At 39.3% G+C, this 20,492-nt stretch overlaps 1 protein-coding gene across 1 annotated transcript; it reads left to right on the forward strand.

The window, feature by feature from the left end:
• Positions 1 to 12,146: 12,146 nt before the first annotated feature.
• LOC135688502 (zinc metalloproteinase nas-13) lies at positions 12,147 to 20,108 on the forward strand. The gene is made up of 6 exons (XM_065205372.2): positions 12,147 to 12,379; positions 15,454 to 15,531; positions 16,227 to 16,382; positions 17,131 to 17,248; positions 17,795 to 17,991; positions 19,446 to 20,108. Exons 1-6 carry the CDS (start codon positions 12,280 to 12,282, stop codon positions 19,856 to 19,858), a joined length of 1,062 nt encoding a protein of 353 aa, XP_065061444.2. The 5' UTR covers positions 12,147 to 12,279; the 3' UTR covers positions 19,859 to 20,108.
• The last annotated feature ends 384 nt before the right edge of the window (positions 20,109 to 20,492 follow it).

A 20,492-nucleotide genomic window follows, 5' to 3' on the forward strand; every position in this document is an offset into this window, starting at 1 on the left:
CATTTCAAATAGTGGCAAAAAGCGAGCTGCAATATGATTCAGTATGGAAAATTGCTTGTTTTAATGAATGATTTTCTCGTGGCTCACAACTATTTCAGTGCCTTTTCTGATGCAGGTAGTTAGAGGAGATATAAATCAACAGCACATAACAATTTTTTGGGGTTTTTAAAGATAATTTTAAAAATTATGGCTCTTTTAGTTTACGCAGTTACGGGGGTAATATGGCAGTGGCTTGTCGTGTTTTTATGAGTTGAAAAAGTATGTGTTTGCAATTTTTATCTTCATAGATATAAAAAAAACTTTTTAAGTCTATTACCTAATAATATAGACCATTTTAGATATATAATTCTTGAATTTTTCTGTCTGTCGTTTAGAACCTAATATGGCATGAGTAGGACAGTGCGAATGTTTTATATTTAGTTTGTCAAGTTGAATTTGTAGAAAAGAAATTTGATATGAATCAAATTTCTTTCCTCTTGGTAAGGCCAAATTAGAAATATTTGTCGTGATAGTGTACCCCGAAGGTATTTTATAGGCCTAAAGATACGGGGAGGGACGCATTGTGCTGAAGAATAATTACAAGCAACGAGTGTGGTCAGGGGCGGTCTGGCCCGGGTGGCAAAGTGGCGATCGCCACCCGGGCCCTGTGTACAAAAAATGTCAAATACTTAATGCCCTAGACTGATTATATTCCGATTAAAGTCCCAATACATGCGCTTCAAACCACCCAAACCCTGGCTTCCGTTATTTCAGCCATGTGTTCATTCTTACGTGTACCCTGGGTCCCAGAGCCACAAAATTTCGAGCGCGTAAACAGAATGCCAAGCAGAGACCCGAATGAGCGTACTCTTATCTTCTATTTCCGCTCTCTAATTTATGTGGCTCTGATGCCCAGGGTATCTGACTGTCAGAGACAGTGCTGTGGGAACGAAATTCATATTGGTTGGGGGCGGCTGCTCATTGTATTTATTTCCACTTAGTACACTGTTATACAGGACATAAGGCTTAGGCTGCAATTATTGGGAAGGGGGCTTAAATAAATGAAAGTAACGTAAAATTCAAAACAGGAAATTCAGAAGAGCGATGACAAGGGGTCGTCACTATCATCTGGTTACAGAGATCTGTATAAGGATTTAACAATGCTAAGAAAATTTATTGACACAAAGAGGAAGCAAAAGAGCAATAAGAGCCTTTTTTCAAGATTTCAAGTTCATAGAATGTCAGAACTGCTGGCATTTGCAAATTGCTATCAGCAGCTTATCGATCAAGTGAAAACAAAGATTGGTGAAAATAGAGATCCTGAAAACAGATGATCTCAAGGAACAAGCTCTTAGAGAAGAAACATATGGAGAGGAAAACTGTGACTTGCAAGGTGGGGATTCACAAAGAGAGAAAGGATCCCAAAGTCGACATCGACACCCTCTATCAAAAGGGTAAAAGCTTGCCAACTGCGCATACTCCGTGCATTCAAAACTTTGTACCGACGCTAATTTTTATTTTTTTATATATATATTTATATCTTTTATCATATATAACAATTTTATAAGAATATGAGCATCAAAACTGGTCAAAAGTTGAGATCAAATTAGGAACAAGCTAAGGCTGAGTTACTGTTTAATGCATTTGTGAACAACATTTTATCCCAAAACGAACATACCCTGCGCATTCAAAACTTTGTACCGACGCTCATTCTTTTTTATATATTTATATCTTTTATCAAATATAACAATTTTATAAGAATATGAGCATCAAAACTGGTCAAAAGTTGATATCAAATTAGGAACAAGCTAAGGCTGAGTTACTGTTTAATGCATTTTTGAACAACGTTTTATCCCAAAACGAGGATTTTTAGCCATGTGTGGTTGCTTTTCGGTGAATATTCAACCTTGTCGTCAAATGAAGGCTGTCTCACTCACTTTGTTGGCAAATAATGCCTGAACACCTCCCAAGAGCGAAAAAGCTAGCAATCGCACTGCTAACACCCTATTAATTTACGAACAAATTAAGGACAATCTACCCTCGGATTTTTGCGAAAATTAAGAACAATCAGCCTGAACCTAAATTTGCTGGTTTTTATAAAAAAAATAGTGAATACAACATGCACCCAGCAGGATACCCTTCCCTCTACAACGCGTATAAATGCTTGATGACACTTAGCTGCACCCAAGTTTCCTTTGAAAGATTATTCAGCGCTACTGATAATTTCAAAAGAAGAGAAAACTTTCCACTTGATTACGAGCAAGTCATTGGCCAATTTGCTGATTCATTTGCACTTCTTCGAAAAGAGTTGAAACTCTGAGAATTTAAATAAGTTTTGATCTTGATTATTATTTCTACATGGGATTTTAAAGCCTGTTTACACGAGAGGAAAGGTATGGATCCAATTGGGTCCGAATTTACGAATTAAAGTCGATATACTGCTGCTGTTTAGCGTATTGCTTTATTATCAATTTTTATTGAATCATATTTTGAGCCACATTTTTAATGGGTGTGGCTCAATTTTTCCCGCCAAGCCCTAAACCGGGCCCTTGAGTTTTCTAGCCACCCTGCGATTTTGACGCCAGACCGCCCCTGGTTACGAAGCTGCTTATATCTTGGCCATAGTGCTGGATCTCTCTCAGCCCGTCTCTTAATATGGTCTCTCTCGCAGATCAAATTTTTTATGCTTGGAGAAATCCATGGTACATGTGCATGCCCCGTCTTAGCGGTCCTTTTTTTCAACGGGGCATGCACATCCAAGACAGCGAGAAAAGAGCTCATAGAAACTGCTAGCCATTAGGGTCATTAAGGAAAGAGTAACGGTCATAATTTTTCAAACTACGTGACTTTGTTTTAAATTTCACGTCATTGACATGAACTCTAGCGTTTAATTTCTATTACCGTATGCTGATAAATTATTACTGAATGTTTTATCTTCGACAAGATCAAATTACGAAATTTACCGCAATGCTGACATTTACAGGGGATGTTTTGTTTTTGGTTCTGGGCATTTCGCTTTGTTTTAAGTTTTGATAAGAGAGTCTTTCCGATGGTTATACGAGAATTACAATACATAAACTCTATATCGAACTGACGAGGAACATTCACATTTTCTGAACAAAGCAGGAATCTGGGATAGCCGCAAATAGACATTTTCACAAATCCCAAAATTAAATACTGCACATTTTCGAAATCAATACTGCACGTTTTTAAATTAATACTGCACAAAGTGTGTAATACTGCACACTAAAATAGGCCCTGGAAAGAGCATTATCATTCAAGAAAGGAACATGCACAAATTACATAACGAAATATAGGCAATATTGGAAAAATCCTCTTCCCCCTAAATTATCATCTAATTTGCATTATTTATTGATCATTATGACCGTAAACATTTGTGTGAACCCCCTCACTCCATCTTTGATTAGGTAATATGTGAACGTTCCCATACCCAACTGCCAACACATCGATAATCTTATCCAAATACAACCATTATGAATGGAAAGAACATAGGATTGTACTCAGTTAATGCTTGAAAAGTGAGAACCCTCTCAGCTATTCGATCCTCTCAGGCATTTGAAATAATTCGCATTAGTGAAGAAACTAATTTGCGTTAGTCATAAGTCTTGGTTAATCATAGGTCTTGGGCGTTTTTGAAGATATCGGAAAACTGTTCAATAAATTGTACAATTATGAGGAATTGGCAAAAAACTGGTGAAAATTTGATACATCATTGATACAGTTTTTCTCAATTTAATGGTGAAGCTAAACTAAACTGTAAAATCTATGATGCCGAAACCATAACCACGGTAAACTTTTTATGCAAACGTTCTTTCGAGAGGTCAATTGATGGTTGTAATCCATTTTTGTTCTGTGCGAATATTGATAATTGCCTTTCGAAAGGTCTTTGAAAAATATAACTCGAAGCAAGGGCGTACCGGGAAATTTCGCCGTGTCCTCGTGGGCCGAGGAGCGATGTGTGGAGAAAAACTGTGGATAATTTTCCGCAGGTAGAAAGGCCAAAATTTGATGTATCCTGCAGAGCAGTGAAAGATCGCTTCCAGAATATTTTCACCAACAAAATGTCCAAAAATAGAAGAGAAGAAAGTGCAAGTGGAATTAATCCTGAGCACACAGAAAAACATGTTCTCCTTGCAAGATAAGGGAGCTTTTTGATACAGCAATTGCTGATCAGAAAGCATCATCACGGCAAGTTAGAATCAGAGTTGTCAGTTGACTCAATCCAGGCTGACTCACAATTGCGTTTGGAAACTAAGTTTAGATCCACTTTCCGTTTAGAATACAAATTGAAGAGAGTTTACCCTGAGTGGACTCAACACAGGTTGAACCTGGGAAGCTTTTTTGTAGTGTAAACCGGGCTTTCGATTGGAAAAAATTTCACTTGCTTTCATTATTAAGCGTCGGACGAAGATTTCAAGTGAATTTTGTTCCACTTTTCCGAGCTATTTTGAACATTATTTTTTCCTTCTACTCATATTAAAGTTTTCTAAATGTATTACCAGTCATTCTATCAATTCAATTTTGCGTCGACAGAATATGCTCAATGCATTCTAAACAACAGGTTACACCATTCAATCTTTTCCTCTCTTGGGTACAGTTGGATATTAGCTGTAAGTCAGCGCTGTCAGTTATTTTTCTCCGATTGAAGAAGCTGCCTAAAAATTTATTAGTTTCGAGTTATTAGTTATCAGAATTTTGAGTTATTAATTTCTATAGACTAAACTCTGAAGCAACGAACATCATAGAAAAATCAGTTTTGTTGATTCTCTTGATTACTTAGATAAAACAAAAATCAAAATTGTGGACGAAAATTTGCATAAAAGAAGCATAAATAAAGGATAATCCTGGGAATTCGGAGCCTAGAGAAATCCCGAACTAGGCAGGCTTAAGAAGGTACCTTTCAGAGTTGTTTTAATGCTCGCAACTTTTTTAAAATTATAATTTTTGCAACTTAAGATCTGCAAAAAATATATATAAAAAGATAAATTATGCTTTTTGCTTTGCTTTCCTTTTCAAATGAATGTAAAGCTAAGGGCTGGGGGGTGTGACAAGTGACATCATTGGCAATATAATAGAGAGGTTAAGAGAGATCGTGACACAGGAGGGCAGAGGGCCTGCAAATCTTTAAATTATAGGTGATATCATTTATCTATGTCATGCATATCAAATGTCTTGTCTACACTATACTATCAGCCTGGGTAGCGGGTAGGATGGCCCAGGTGTGCTCGGCCCAGGTGTGCTCGGCCCAGGTGTGCTCGGCCCAGGTGTGCTCGGCCCAGGTGTGCTCGGCCCAGGTGTGCTCGGCCCAGGTGTGCTCGGCCCAGGTGTGCTCGGCCCAGGTGTGCTCGGCCCAGGTGTGCTCGGCCCAGGCTGACTCGGCCCAGGCTGACTCGGCCCAGGCTGACTCGGCCCAGGTGTGCTCGGCCCAGGTGTGCTCGGCCCAGGTGTGCTCGGCCCAGGTGTGCTCGGCCCAGGTGTGCTCGGCCCAGGTGTGCTCGGCCCAGGTGTGCTCGGCCCAGGTGTGCTCGGCCCAGGTGTGCTCGGCCCAGGTGTGCTCGGCCCAGGTGTGCTCGGCCCAGGTGTGCTCGGCCCAGGTGTGCTCGGCCCAGGTGTGCTCGGCCCAGGTGTGCTCGGCCCAGGTGTGCTCGGCCCAGGTGTGCTCGGCCCAGGTGTGCTCGGCCCAGGTGTGCTCGGCCCAGGTGTGCTCGGCCCAGGTGTGCTCGGCCCAGGTGTGCTCGGCCCAGGTGTGCTCGGCCCAGGTGTGCTCGGCCCAGGTGTGCTCGGCCCAGGTGTGCTCGGCCCAGGTGTGCTCGGCCCAGGTGTGCTCGGCCCAGGTGTGCTCGGCCCAGGTGTGCTCGGCCCAGGTGTGCTCGGCCCAGGTGTGCTCGGCCCAGGTGTGCTCGGCCCAGGCTGACTCGGCCCGGGCTGACTCGGCCCGGGCTGACTCGGCCCGGGCTGACTCGGCCCGGGCTGACTCGGCCCGGGCTGACTCGGCCCGGGCTGACTCGGCCCGGGCTGACTCGGCCCGGGCTGACTCGGCCCGGGCTGACTCGGCCCGGGCTGACTCGGCCCGGGCTGACTCGGCCCGGGCTGACTCGGCCCGGGCTGACTCGGCCCGGGCTGACTCGGCCCGGGCTGACTCGGCCCGGGCTGACTCGGCCCGGGCTGACTCGGCCCGGGCTGACTCGGCCCGGGCTGACTCGGCCCGGGCTGACTCGGCCCGGGCTGACTCGGCCCGGGCTGACTCGGCCCGGGCTGACTAGGCCCGGGCTGACTCGGCCCGGGCTGACTCGGCCCGGGCTGACTCGGCCCGGGCTGACTCGGCCCGGGCTGACTCGGCCCGGGCTGACTCGGCCCGGGCTGACTCGGCCCGGGCTGACTCGGCCCGGGCTGACTCGGCCCGGGCTGACTCGGCCCGGGCTGACTCGGCCCGGGCTGACTCGGCCCGGGCTGACTCGGCCCGGGCTGACTCGGCCCGGGCTGACTCGGCCCGGGCTGACTCGGCCCGGGCTGACTCGGCCCGGGCTGACTCGGCCCGGGCTGACTCGGCCCGGGCTGACTCGGCCCGGGCTGACTCGGCCCGGGCTGACTCGGCCCGGGCTGACTCGGCCCGGGCTGACTCGGCCCGGGCTGACTCGGCCCGGGCTGACTCGGCCCGGGCTGACTCGGCCCGGGCTGACTCGGCCCGGGCTGACTCGGCCCGGGCTGACTCGGCCCGGGCTGACTCGGCCCGGGCTGACTCGGCCCGGGCTGACTCGGCCCGGGCTGACTCGGCCCAAGTACTCAGTTGGTTATGAAATAATGTATTGTTAACATGAAAGAGGGTTGAGCCCGGCTAACTTTTTTACTGCGCATGCGGAATAAGGTCGCGAATTGAAAAAAGCGCCAATTTTTTCTGCATCCTTTCGCACAGCTTGTGCTTTCTATTAGACTTGAAGGTTACGCTAAATTTTTTCTGGACGGAACCATTTTTGATTTCTCCACTTTCTAGAGCCGAACTTTTCATTCACACAACCATGCTTTAAACTAGGAGAAGTTTTGAAAATGCAAAAACTTCCATATAAACGGAATGTTCCATAACTTCTTTATCAAAACTACTATAGGGTCTGAAAATCTCTTGACCTGTTAAGCCGATTATTGTTGCTTTGCGGTTGTGGTCGCATGTCTCATTTACAATATCGCATGGCACATCCATGTATCCAATGTATGACTGTGTTTATTCAAACAGGCTTATTCATCTTAAAGCTTCAAGTGAATCGACCCGGATTTCTCTGTGGTTTACGAGTGTAACTTGCAAGTGCGATCAGTAAAATCCCGTTTTCTACGGACTTACAACTCTTCTACATACAGGTACGAAAAAGCTATTTTGGACCCAAGGAACTAATCGAATGGCTCAAAAATTTGCACACGGCCAGGACAGATGTCGGGTAAGCAAAGCGTGTCTCAAATTTGTGTAGCTGGGAATTAGTTTCCTGAAAACTATGTCATAATTCAATTAAACTAGAATTATGCTTGAAAAAATTAACGATTTAATAAACGACGTTGAGCATAGCCCGTTATCAAATTAATATATTTATGTCATAATTAATTCTTAAAATTTTATGCAATGTATGTCGGAATGGGGAATTATATTGCAAGCAAAACGGGGGTTTTCTCCCCCGGGATGGCGCCAGAAAATAAATGCTGTGGTAATTCCAATTCAAAAAATGAAAAAAACTGAAAAAATAAAACAATGAAAAAATGATAAAAAAAGTGGAAGTTATAAAATTGCCGACAATGCTTAAAAATTTTCAAAAATTGCAGTGCCGACGGAGGGGCTCGATGAATATTGAGGGGGGGACTCCTGCTTCCGCGGTGGCGCCATCCCTGTTGTCCCCAGAAAGATATTATAAATCACGCTATTTGGAAATTCAGTAAAAGCCGAAATTTAATGTCTTTTCTTTTTACAATTTGCTTCGGGAAGAAGATTCTCCGTCAAATTGACTGTATTTGAAACTCTGAAAGGGTGGCAAAATATTTAGGTGTCAAATGATTTTGAAAATTAGACTAAAGCCCTAAGCCTAAAGCCATTTTTAAGTTAGCACGACACTATCTTCTAAGATTTTACAAAGAAAGCAACTTCATTTTCCAGCGTAGGAGATAAGATTATTTTCGATTAAACACGCAATCTTCTGAAATTTAGCAAAATAAATAACTTCATTCTCATCAAACGGTAATTTATGAATTTTTGAAAGTTTTAAAGCGTTTCTTTAACAAAATAAAGGCGGGCTTTAGCTCCTACTAGCCTAGTATGATGCCCGCACAATTATGCGTAATTATGGTCAGGCATTGAACATGTGCTTATAAAACTATTGACTTTTCAGAAAGATATCTGACAACATCATTTGTAAAAAAAGGGTTCTAAGGGATCCTCATTCCACCCGTTTGTGCAAATTGATAATTTTGCAGATTGAAGGGACAAAGAATCTCCCAAGAAAAAACACAGATATTATTCAGTAACGAAAATTATTTAAGTTTGAGGAAAGATTTGAATACTTTAATAAGTTATTTTCAAAACATACGGCTTAATCTTATATTAATACTTGTAGGAGTTTTATATTTTCCAGGCTCTTTCTGTAGAAGTCCAGGCTTGAGGTGTTTCTGCCAAGTTCCAAACAAGGAGAAGGGGGGGGGGGGGTACGGCTGGTAATAAGCCCCGTTTGTCAGGGAATAAAAAGCCCCGTTTGTCACTAGACACGACTTTTGAATAAAGTTGGACAAAATTTCTTTTTAGTACAAAATGCAGGAGTTTTAGCGCTTCAAATACAAAATCAAGATGCCTTTGAGTTCTTAGTTGAAATGCAAAATTAAATAGTCTGTCACAGGACGTTTAAAAAATTTTATCCTTTATCATTCCTAGAGCAGACTTAACTATTAAGGGATACTTGATGGTCCAAGGAAAGAGCCAGGGCCTATTTCAAAACTGCACATTTTTAAGAAATTTTCAATACTGCACATTTATTATCATACTTTTTATAGGAAATTTTTTTGTTGCAATCAGTGCAAACCCCTGCAAACTCCAGGTATCTTAGCCATGCAAGTGTAGCGAGGAAATTGCCCGAATTTTGAACACGTGTATAGGCTATGACTAAGAAATAACAAACAGATAGACGATAATATACACAATCAATAATAACATTTCAAAACAGCAACAAAACAAACAGAAGCTACAACGGAGTCATTATCTCAGGTTTTGTCTGGACAGTAAAACAAAAAAGTTTTATTAGACTCTTTATCTTTCTTTTAGTTAAGTTAATTGAGCTTCTGCTAGATGCCCAGAGCATGTTAGGGCAACTGATAAATTATTACTATATGTCTTATCTTCGACAAGATCAAATTACGAAATTTACAGCAATGCTGACATTTACAGGAGTTCTTTTGTTTTTGGTCCTGGGAATTTCGATTTGTTTTAAGTTTTGATAAGAGAGTCTTTCCGATGGTTATACGAGAATTACAATACATGAACTCTATGACCCCGTTTACACTGTCCCGTGCAAGTTTGGGACCGTGACAAAACTGTCGCGGTTCGCCCTTCCGTTTAAACTAGCACTGTGGAACCGTGTCGATTGTTCTCTGCTATCCGGAATAGTTTTGACCCTGCTTTGAAAGCGAACGAATTTTGTACCGTCACGGTTCCGTTTTTGAACGGAACAGTGTAAAAACCTATCCGATACGATTTTGTCACGGATTCACAAAGAGGTCTTTCGTATGGCTGTTTCAGGTAATCGAGGCTTTGATTGTGGCGCAACTACGTTATCAAATTTTGAAGAAAAGGACATTCTGAAGAAAAGACGTCAACAAAAAAGCTTGTTTTGTTTCCCAGTCCAAGCCTTCATTGGACTTTGCAGTTTTGTAGTCTAAAATAACACTGAAAATTAAAGCCACCTTGTCGTCCGTCCAAGTAAAGTTTTTATCGGCCTTCCGCTCCATTTAAGCTCTCAATAAAATTTAGATTGTTGACTTCGGCGGCAAAATAAAAGCCTCGGTTGACTAAATACAGCTTCTTCTAAACATTGTTCTACCATTAAATTAAGGTCGTACCGGTACAGTGTAAACGGAACGGCTAAACGGAACAATATGGAACCGCGACAGTGTAAACACTTGCGAACCGTAACAGTACAAAATTTTCCCGGGACAGTGTAAAGGTGGTCTTTAATAATATGGTATTGCTATCCTCTTTTTACAAAAAAGGCTTGCCCCCGCAGCTAATTTCCCTTGGAATAGCCTATGGAAACTAAGCATTCTTCAGTAAAACTCAATTTCTTTACTTCTTTGTTGATTTTTGAGATTGCTTAAAGGTTGCTTAAATGTTTCTTAAATACCAAGAGCTGACAACATGATATCAAAAAAGAAAATGACTCATAAAAAATGAAACAAAGCTAAGCATAATAGTGTCGTAAAAGATTCTTCTTTATAGATTTCTTTGGAGTATAGAATATAACAACATGTTCCGCCTAGTATTAGAAACAAAACTCGTCCCCAAAGAGAACAGCCACCTCGGTCTTGCAGATCTATAAGTACAATTAAAACCTGCGATTCTGCTATCGGGCAGCATTTACTGGAGAACCCAGTTTGTGCAAAAAACTACAATGGCGAAATGGTTCGGATTATTGGTAAAGCCCGATCGTCGTTCCACCTAGCAGTTTTGGAATCTATCTACATAAACACAAAAAAACCACTTCTGTGTAGACAAAAGGAGTTGGTTTTCACCTTAGGACTCCATTGGTAACATTCTCAATAGGCAAGCGGCACTGATTGTCAATCGTCTAAATAAACGTTTCAACCCTCGATTTAAAAAAAAGTTTTCAACCAGTTTTTAGGGTTGAAACTTTTGCTGACCACACCCTTAAGAATTTGGGAAAACGCCCCATTTGTAAATGCGTTTGGAGAAGCCATGGCTTTATACGTGGCATTAATTGACTAATCAAACGCAATAACCAACATATGTAGCTTTTTGAGGCTAACCCCATTCTACAACTATTTCCTTCGCAATTCCTCTAACGGTTATATTCTGAATTGTGTGATAAGATGAAGCTCTACGTGTAAATACTGATTTTCCAGAGCTGTAAGTAAACATCTAAAAATAATAAACGGTACTCAAAAGCTTTTAACGTGGTCCGTTCTCCTTAGAGCAAAATCTGCAAAATCCCAGACAAACATTTCAGAATTTAGTTTTTTTATGAATTGAAGCGCTTCAGGATTTTAGTTTCTATTTTTTCGGAAATGTCTTGAGAATGTGAAGGACCTTTTTATATAAATTCTAAAACGTGGGGAAAATGTAAAACATTCTGTAGAGGTAAAGGCGAGGGTCCCCTGCGAGTAAAGCGAGGAGAAAATTTTGCAACCACGCCCTTTAAATAAAATGAAATACGTTTCAGAATATTTCTTACAGTCTTTTGCTTGCAGTCTTTTAAAACATTGTGCTATTTTCAAGGCAAGCTTTTGTTACGTTTGATTGATTCAAGTCTTAAAATATAATTTTTTTAACTCATATGAGGCTTCATAGGCCTTAACTTATTCCTTTGAAATTAAACAATAAAATGATTTATCGCAGTATTTTTTTCCTTTGTTTCATTGCTTCTGTTCTTTTTATTTATTTGAAAACACATTCTTACAAAAAAGTGGGGGGGGGGGGGCTGAGCTCCAAGCCCTCATTTGGCGCCACCCATGTAGGCTATTTGATGATGCTTTGGTGAGTTTCTTCGAATTCTGTTCACATTTGCAAAATTTATTCGAAATGTGAACAACCAATTGTCTGAGTGACTTTAATAATTGGTGATTCTGGGAAAGAGAGTGTAGCATGGTTTGACATGCTTAATGGTACCATAGTGAATTTGTACATTTAAATCCTCTAAATCCCTACCTAAGTGAATTTGAACTCCTCTAAATCCCTACCTAATTGATTTGTTACGTTAATATGTCATCAATTAAATTGTTTTGAAAAAGGGTCTGATTCATGGTCTAGGAAGGTCCAACCCTGTTCTCCCAGGTAACTCTTCAAAATAGACCACCGAATTAGGGTAGGCTTATAATAGAACAGTCATTGAATTATTAATGATCAAGGGCCAAGTATTACTGGTATATTATCTAAACAAACAACAATAAATTGTGTACGTCAACAATCTCCATTGGTTCAGCAACCTTGCGTTACGCTCTAGTGATTCTGCCTTCATTGTAATTTGTAAATTGATTACACAAACATCAACCAAGTACTTACAAGCAGTTCAGATTATTAGCAAAATGCAGACCAAAGTGGTGTTCGGAGCCGTCCTGGCTTTCTTGGTTATAGCCCAAGAAGCAAGCACGTCACATGTGGAAGAGATCTGTGGAAAAAGAGAAGGTGTGCGAAACTATACCATTTTTTAAAACCTGTAGAGATTTACGATTTCATATGGATGAAAATATTTTTTCCATGAAGTAGCATTAGAACAACAAAATCATAATGTTCAGTTTTTCTTCACATCCAAATCAAATTTATTTCCAAACATGTATCTGGTAAAATCAAAGTTCCAGCAATGTTATAGCGATTTCTTTTTCTGTTTATTGGTGATTTCAGACTCGAGATAAATTCATATCTTCAGTTAAGTGCTTGCCAAATAAAACAAAAGTTAATGTATTCTTGTCTTCAATGTACATCTTCTTTGTACATCTTAGGAAAAACTCCCGTCATGTCATCTTCTTTGAAAACACTTTATTTTGAAACTGAAAAAAATTCATCTGTGGATGGTGGGAGGTAGATTAATGAATGAGTCACCGTTAGAGCTGAAATTTTTGTAGGAGCACAAACCAAATTGATTGAAGAGATCCTCAAAAGACTAACCAAGATATTTGAATACAGACACAAAAAATTTGAATACGATTTTTGAAAAAAAGATTTTAGATTAAAAATTTCGAGGTTTCTTTTAACTTCAATATGATATTTATAAACTTTTTTTGTGCAAGAGGATACTTAATTCAATATCTAAAAAAAGTTATATTGGTTTAGAGCAGAAAAATTTCGAGAACTCCATAGAAGTAAAACACGTTCCATAATTTTCAAAGCAAAGGAAATATTCTAAAGACAATATGGTATTCAAGAAATTTGTTGTGGAAATTATCGGTACTATATATCGTCAGCAAAATGCTACCGCTAACAATGCGATTCTGGGTGTGATCAGGACCAGGACATGGGTTTATAGAATCATCGCCTTAAGCCCTGGAAAAACGACTAACCATTTCACTAAACATTTTACTCAGCTTTTGTTAAGCCAGAAGTTTAGTGGAAAGTTTATTCGTCTTGCCATCCTGTTTAGTGTTGTTTAGTCGTGTTGAGTGTTGTTGAGCAAAGTTTGACTCTGGTAAAAAATGTTAAGCATTGTTTAGTGTTCTTTAGCAAATGTTTAGTCATTCTACCACCAATTAAACATTTGTCGTGCTAGTGCAGCGCCGTAGCTGTGGGAATCCAAAGGTTTTCCAGGGTTTTTCTCGGTTTCCCTGTCTCCACGTGACTCAAAATCTCTAGAATGCCTTCGTGAGACATTTGCTTCGTCTCCTTGTACGCTACTGTGTCTTCAACAGTCACCTTTGTTATCGATTTGCTAAAAAGTGTTTTCTTTTCCCTCTCTTTTATCAAATTTTTTATTTTTACCCACTTCGTGCACTTGAAGTCTTTTATGCTAACATACAATAAAGCAAACAGAAAACAAATTCCTAGCAAGAACTCCTACAACCCCACAACGTCCTACACAGGTCACAGTTAAAAAATGTTGAGCAAAGTTTAGTGAAAAGTTTAGCCGCGTTCTAGCCACCCTCGCTAAACTTCGCTCTAACTCACTAAACAAATGTTGAGTGAAATGTTTAGTGAAATGTTGAGTGAAATGTTGAGTCGTTTTGCCAGGGCTCTTTAGACCTGTTAACCCAGAGGTTTGTCTAAGCGATTTAACTTTGTATTTATAGCTCCTTCCTGTAACCCTACCATTAACATAATCGACTTTTATGGTAGCATCAATGGGCTGTCTTCCTCGTATTTTGCTCTCTCTAGCTCTAATTTTAGCTTGATTTCTTTGTGCATCAGGGAATAGAGTAGGTAAGTCACTTAGTAATCATCAGGATTTATCGGCATGGACTGACTTGAAAAGATTGAAGACAAAAATATTCTTATTTATGGGAAGGGTGTTATTAATATTTGCAAAGATCCTTATGTATACAAGCTTGTTTGTCTAATGTTTGAAAAATAACATTCGATTAGCTAACAAAATCACAGACGGAAAAACAATTAATAAAACTATGCTTAACAACAATTTCGAGCCATGGGTGCAAGGAAAGTCGCCAAAATGATGGCAATCCGTCATCAAAGAATAATATTGTTTTTTGCTGTCTCTAGCAATTAAAAGAAGAGACGCCATTTTAGAAACCAGAAACTGGCAACTGGTGTCCTGAGAACAACCTGGCTTTGGTCATTGAACCATTCGACCATCTATTGGATCATAACACGTGGACAAAGACTTGGAATAGACTTGAAACCAAACAATACCAGACGCATGTCAAAAAAGAGTAGAAAACAGCAAAATAATGACAAAATTGTTTTAGCTTCTCCACAGGCCGGGATACCGATGGGTCTTTGGGAGAAGTGCAAAAATGAATATAATTGGACAATTCTTAAGATTTTTTAAGTGACGGGGTATGAGTTGGACTATAATACAGCAATTCAGCTTTGTGTTGTATTAAGAATAGCTTCATGGCAATTCTTATGGATCTCAGCTGGCTTTTTTTACCAGTTTCTTTATCGAGCCTAGATATACAGGCTTATCTTTAGAAGTTTTAAGAAGATTTAACTTAAACGTTTTCTTAAATCGAAATAACAGTTTTCACCATTTTTAATTCATGTTTTTCAGAACCAACAAAAGTATTAATAACAAAAATTATCTCAGGCAGAATTATCTTGTTCGTATATGTGTTTGAAAAAGGAAAATGACAATAAAAATTAAGTATTTCTACAAATAAGGTTGTACAGAAATTGATAAACATTGTCCGATTCATAACTTTCATGCAAAAATAAAAAGCATGAACTTTGAAAAAGTAAATGCATGTGCATAAAATCAAAGAGCAAAGGTTGACAAGAGGAAAACTCTTTCCACAAGATGTTGACCTATTGTATATACATAATGTGGTTTCAAAAACACCCTGGTAAGTGCCAAGCAAGCGCTAAAGTATCAATCAATCACCACTCTTCAATTCGAACTTCTTTTTGTTGAGGAATTCATATACTAAAACTTAGTGAAAATAATGATTATGGCATATCAAACTGGTAAACTACAAGCCCATTTATTGCTTGTTTGGAAATGGCTCTATTACAAGCATTGTCGTTCTCAGCAAGTGAACAAGAAATCATGCTTATCAATGAAAAGAACAAAAAAAATTTATTCAATTTTACAGGTGACAGGCGACCTGAAACGGCAGAAGAAAGAAAGAAAGAATCAAAGGCCGAGGAAAACAAAGATGACAAAGAAAGTGGTAAGTTAAAAGTTTAAAATTTATGACAACATAAAAATCTGTTTGGTAATTTAGTCGTGGCTTTTTAAGTCACCAACCATGGCAAAAGAGCAGCTATTCTTTAGCAAAATCAAATTCGTTCGGTATCTATATTTGAGACAATTTAAAATAGGTATAGCTGATTTTGAATTTTTGCGATATTTTGTGGTACTCTATGGTAAATTATATAGTTCAAAGTTCTACGGTAAACAATCAAAAGGGGCTTGAAGTAGATCTTGTTTATGACAATACAATCTGGATTTCTATCATCTATATTCTTCTTTGAAATGGACTAAACAAGCTAATACATCTCATGATGTCATGGAATTTACAAGATCTACGTACTTCATAATTGCAGGGCTGATTTACTGGGGATGTAAAGGTGCCATATTTTATTTTTAGCTTCAAACCCTTTTTATCTCAACGCAAAAGTTGAACTTTAAAGATTTGCGTTTCCATCATTTTCCAGGCAAGGTAATGTGGCACCGAATGCTAGTTACCTTCTAACACTCCCTCCCCACCAATCGTTGCTGCTAAAATCCATCCCTGCATAGTTGCATTAAATTTTGAAGGAAAGTGTTTGAACCAACGGAAACAAGCAGCGGAAAGATCAATGAACTTAAAACAACCAACAACCTTCTTTAATATTGAATTAACATTTTCTATTTTCTTTCTAGGAAAGTTTTTCCATCAAGGAGATATTCGACTAACAGACAAGCAAAAAGAAGCATTGGACAAAGCACGGACTAGTGGCCTTAAAAGAGATGTCATCCATTATGCATCAGCCAAATGGCCTGACCAAACAGTCTATTATAAATTGGACGCCAGTCTCAGTGAGCTAATCTAGTCATTTAATGTTTATCAAGGCTCAAACAATTCAGGGCCCACGCCACCAGGGGCCGGGGGCCATGCCCCCACTTTTTGCAAAACAAGTAGTTTAAAGATGCAATAAAAGGAGATAAACCTTGGCCTCCTACTATTGCTAGCCTTGCCCCCCCCCCCATTCAATCAGCCCAAACGTTTTGAAATAAATTAATATATGTGAATGGCTTTGAATAAGGCAAGCATTTCACAACAAACTAAAAGCTTTTGCTTCTGACACTCCCCAGAATTTATAGAATGTCAGAATAAATATCTGCATTTTCTGAATGGCTTGTTTCGATGCACATCTAGTTATGTAATTTCAAACTTGTGCTTTCGGACCTTCATTTTGACGTTTTATATTTTGAATAGTCTCAGACGCAAATGCTTTCAGCCATTTCAAAGCAATTTTTGTACCGCTATAAAATGTTCGTGTAACAATACTCAGTATATAAAACTAAATTAAATGAAAATTGAACAAAAACAAAAAATTATATGATTCTAAAAGAATATGTACATATCTTTTATTAAGGTAATTGAAAAATAGGAAGAAGCTTGAATAAATTTTCTGCGACAGCGATCAAGAACTTTAGTAAAACTACTGAAACCTTTACGATAGGCTCATAGCTAAATAAAGTATTAATTAACATCACCAGAAAAAGAGGCTCATGCCTAAATCAGTTTTTCTCCAATATATTGGATTTAAATTTTTAATTTCAGGCCCTACTGCGAAACAAGCCATTTTGGACGCCATCAGGGATTTTGAGGATTACACATGCCTTGTTTTTGTCGAAAATTCTGCAGTAAAGCATTACATCACATTTAAAAAGGATACTGGGTATGGCAGCTATATGTTGATAGCATTTGCATGCATGCAAATAATAATATATTTGTCTGTGAATAGAGTGTGGTTCATTTGTTGTTTGTTGCCTTGCCTCTACTGTCCCAAATGTTTGCTTAAAACCATGCAGAAGAAACAAGCACAGCTAGTCAGAAAACTAAGAAAAAATGGTGTTATTCCATCCGCAGACTAAATTTACCGGGCTTTGCTACACAGCTTTGTGTCGGGAGAGTTATTGAATCCAGTTTGTCGTAGCAGTAGTGTACCTTAATAAACGGGGTGTGTGACGGCACCGACATGCTTTATAAAGGAAAAATACGAGCAATCAAGCGCGTTTCTTATATGGAGAAGGTAGTGGATAGATTCCTTGATTGTGAGGTAGAGAGTAGCGTATATGCGGGATTCACTGCCTCCATACGACCCATCTCCTATTCCACAGGAACGATCGGACTCTGCAATCCATGAAATCAGACTTCCCAAAATGAATCTGCATTCCATTATAGTTAGCTTAAATTTAATGGAACTTAAATTTAATTTTTTTAGATGCTGGTCTTACGTGGGACGTTTACCCGAATATTACGTCGACCAGGGGTGGGAGCAGACACTGTCTATTGGTGATGGATGTGAGTACAAAGGAACTGCAATCCATGAAATCATGCACGCCATTGGTTTCTTCCATGAACATTCGAGAAACGATAGAGATCAGTTTGTGAAAGTCAACTACGAGAACATGGATGCCTGTAAGTTTTACAAAGTTCATTTCTTTACTTTGGCTATAATATGCAGGGGCGTAGCGTGAGGGGGGAAGTGTGGGGGTGTGTATGGGGGGTGTACACTAGCCTCCGCGCAGACTCGACTATTTTTTCCAGAGATGAATTTAGTTGAATGGAAAATTCAGGGTTTGAATTTTCCATTCAATTTAATTCATCTCTGGGAAAACCAGTCGAGTCTGCGCGGAGGCTAGGGGTACACCCCCTCCAACTTTCAGAGAACTCGTCGGTAGAATTAAATTTATAACAAAATATTAATGTAACCAAAGAATTTCTGTCGGTAAAATATGGTTTTGCATCTCTTACACACCCAACTAGCGAGAATGGTCTCCCGACGCCACTGATAATATGCATCTAGGGATTTTTGTGGTATGATTTTTGTTGCATTCTTGTTGATGTGTAGGTACACTTTCAAAAAACTCGTCTCATAAAGAACTACTCTTTGGTAATGTGTTGCCCTCGTGACTTTCTTCAACTATATGAGAAATAAGCGGTCACTGATTGGTAAAAGACAAAAGAGCCTATTAAACGCGTTTTCTTCCTCTCACGTTGCTTTCAATTTCACACCTGAATCTAAATTTTCTGCTTACTTTCGGTCATCATCCGACATTTATAAAAATACTCAGAAAAAGTCGGACAAATGAACAAATTCCATGTCAAAACAGATTTGGTAAAATGTAACCAAGAAATCTGGAAACATTTGCACATTTTTCCTTCAAAGCGCATCAATTTCAGGCCCTTGTCTCTTGTTTTGTTCAACATGAGAGTGACCGCCCGCCCGACCCCCTAACCCCAGGGTAAGATCAAAGTTTCAACTGATGTTAGCTTAAAATCCACCGCTCTCAAGACAACGTCAAAGCAGCATCTAAAAAGCAGCATCTAAAAAGCAGTATCTCACTTTGGTTACATTTGAAGTTTCCTCGTATGTTTCAAAGGTGACAATGGCTTAAAAATTATTTAGTAATTTCTTACAGAAAATCGAAATCTGAGGAATCAAAATATTACCCAATTAGCTTTTGGTACGGCAAAATAGCAGGGAAAAGCAAAATTCTAGTGCGAAACGTTTCCGCTTTTCAGTGTACTTTCATTTTCAAATCAAAATGCTTGTACTTTTAAATCAAAACGTTGTCATCTTAAACTTTTACCGGAGATTTAAAGATAAACGATCTCTAATTTGATTCTATCATGTCTTGTGCTAATGGCTATCATTTTTATTCCTCTAGCTCATCAGTGATTTAGACTTTATCAGGATATTTACTTTGCAACATAAAAATTGATACATCATACTTGTGATACTACAGTAATACTATAATTGTATATTTGTAAACTATACTCGTGAAATTTAAATGAAACATTATATGATCAATCTAAGAAAAGGTGAAATCTGAAATCTGAAGAGAAATTTACTTTCTTAATCATTGCAGCAATGCAATCACAGTTTTCAAAAGATGCCAATCAGATAAGTCTAGGCGTTGCCTATGACTACAACAGCGTAATGCACTACCCTGATTGGGCGTTCAGTAACAATGGCAAACCGACTCTTGAGGCTATTGGTGACGCTGCAGGAGCTGAAATCGGGCAAAGAGACGGATTTACTGCAGGTGACATCGAACAAGTGAGAAAGTATTATGACTGCGATGCAGCTACACCACAGAAGAGATTCTTTGCAAAGATTTTGAAGAGAACAACAACTGATCGCAAGACAAAGGACAAGGCTGGAGGTAAATGTGACGCTAAATTCAAGAAGGAACAAGAAAAGAAGGAAGAAAAGCAAAAGAAGAAGGAGGAGAAGAAGAAGGATAAGGATGAAAAGAAGGACAGCAGTAAGGATGAATAGAAAGAAGATAAGAAAGAAGGCAACGAGATTATAAAACTTTGTTTAGAATATGAATCATGTAAAGAGGCATTTGTGGAATCCATATTGCACAATTGTTTCTATTTAAGTTGCAAACTACCATTGCTTATTATATTTAGTTTATCTAAATGCAATGTTTTTCAAAATTTATTCTATTGTCAATAAATTTCATGCAATGAACATTGTTGAGTTTGTCGTGTATAAAACGATAGATAAGATTTAATAATGTTTACCAGTCGACTTTTTCTACCTATAACCTTTTTTTATTTATTCAAAATGCTCAGGAAGTTTATACCTTAAAATATCATATTTCCATGTAAAGCAAATCTTCAGGATCAAAGCTCATCGTAGACCAACAAGTTTTATTTTGCCTTCTTGATACAAGAATATTTTTTCATATACTTTCTTTTAATATCGTGCGTGGAACATTAGAATGGGATATATTGTTATTTGTGTTTTCAGGCATGTAAGATTATCCACTACTTAGATAACGACCAAAGAACACCCCTACTCGAACTTCAATACTCCATTTTGTATTCTCACGCCTAGAACATAACATAACGAAACGGGTGCATGCCCAACATAACGTAAATACGAGGCTTATAGCGTCACAAGA

Source organism: Rhopilema esculentum, chromosome 19 (assembly GCF_057945365.1).
Source record: "Rhopilema esculentum isolate cy_ngs chromosome 19, ASM5794536v1, whole genome shotgun sequence".
Taxonomy (NCBI): Eukaryota; Metazoa; Cnidaria; class Scyphozoa; order Rhizostomeae; family Rhizostomatidae; genus Rhopilema; species Rhopilema esculentum.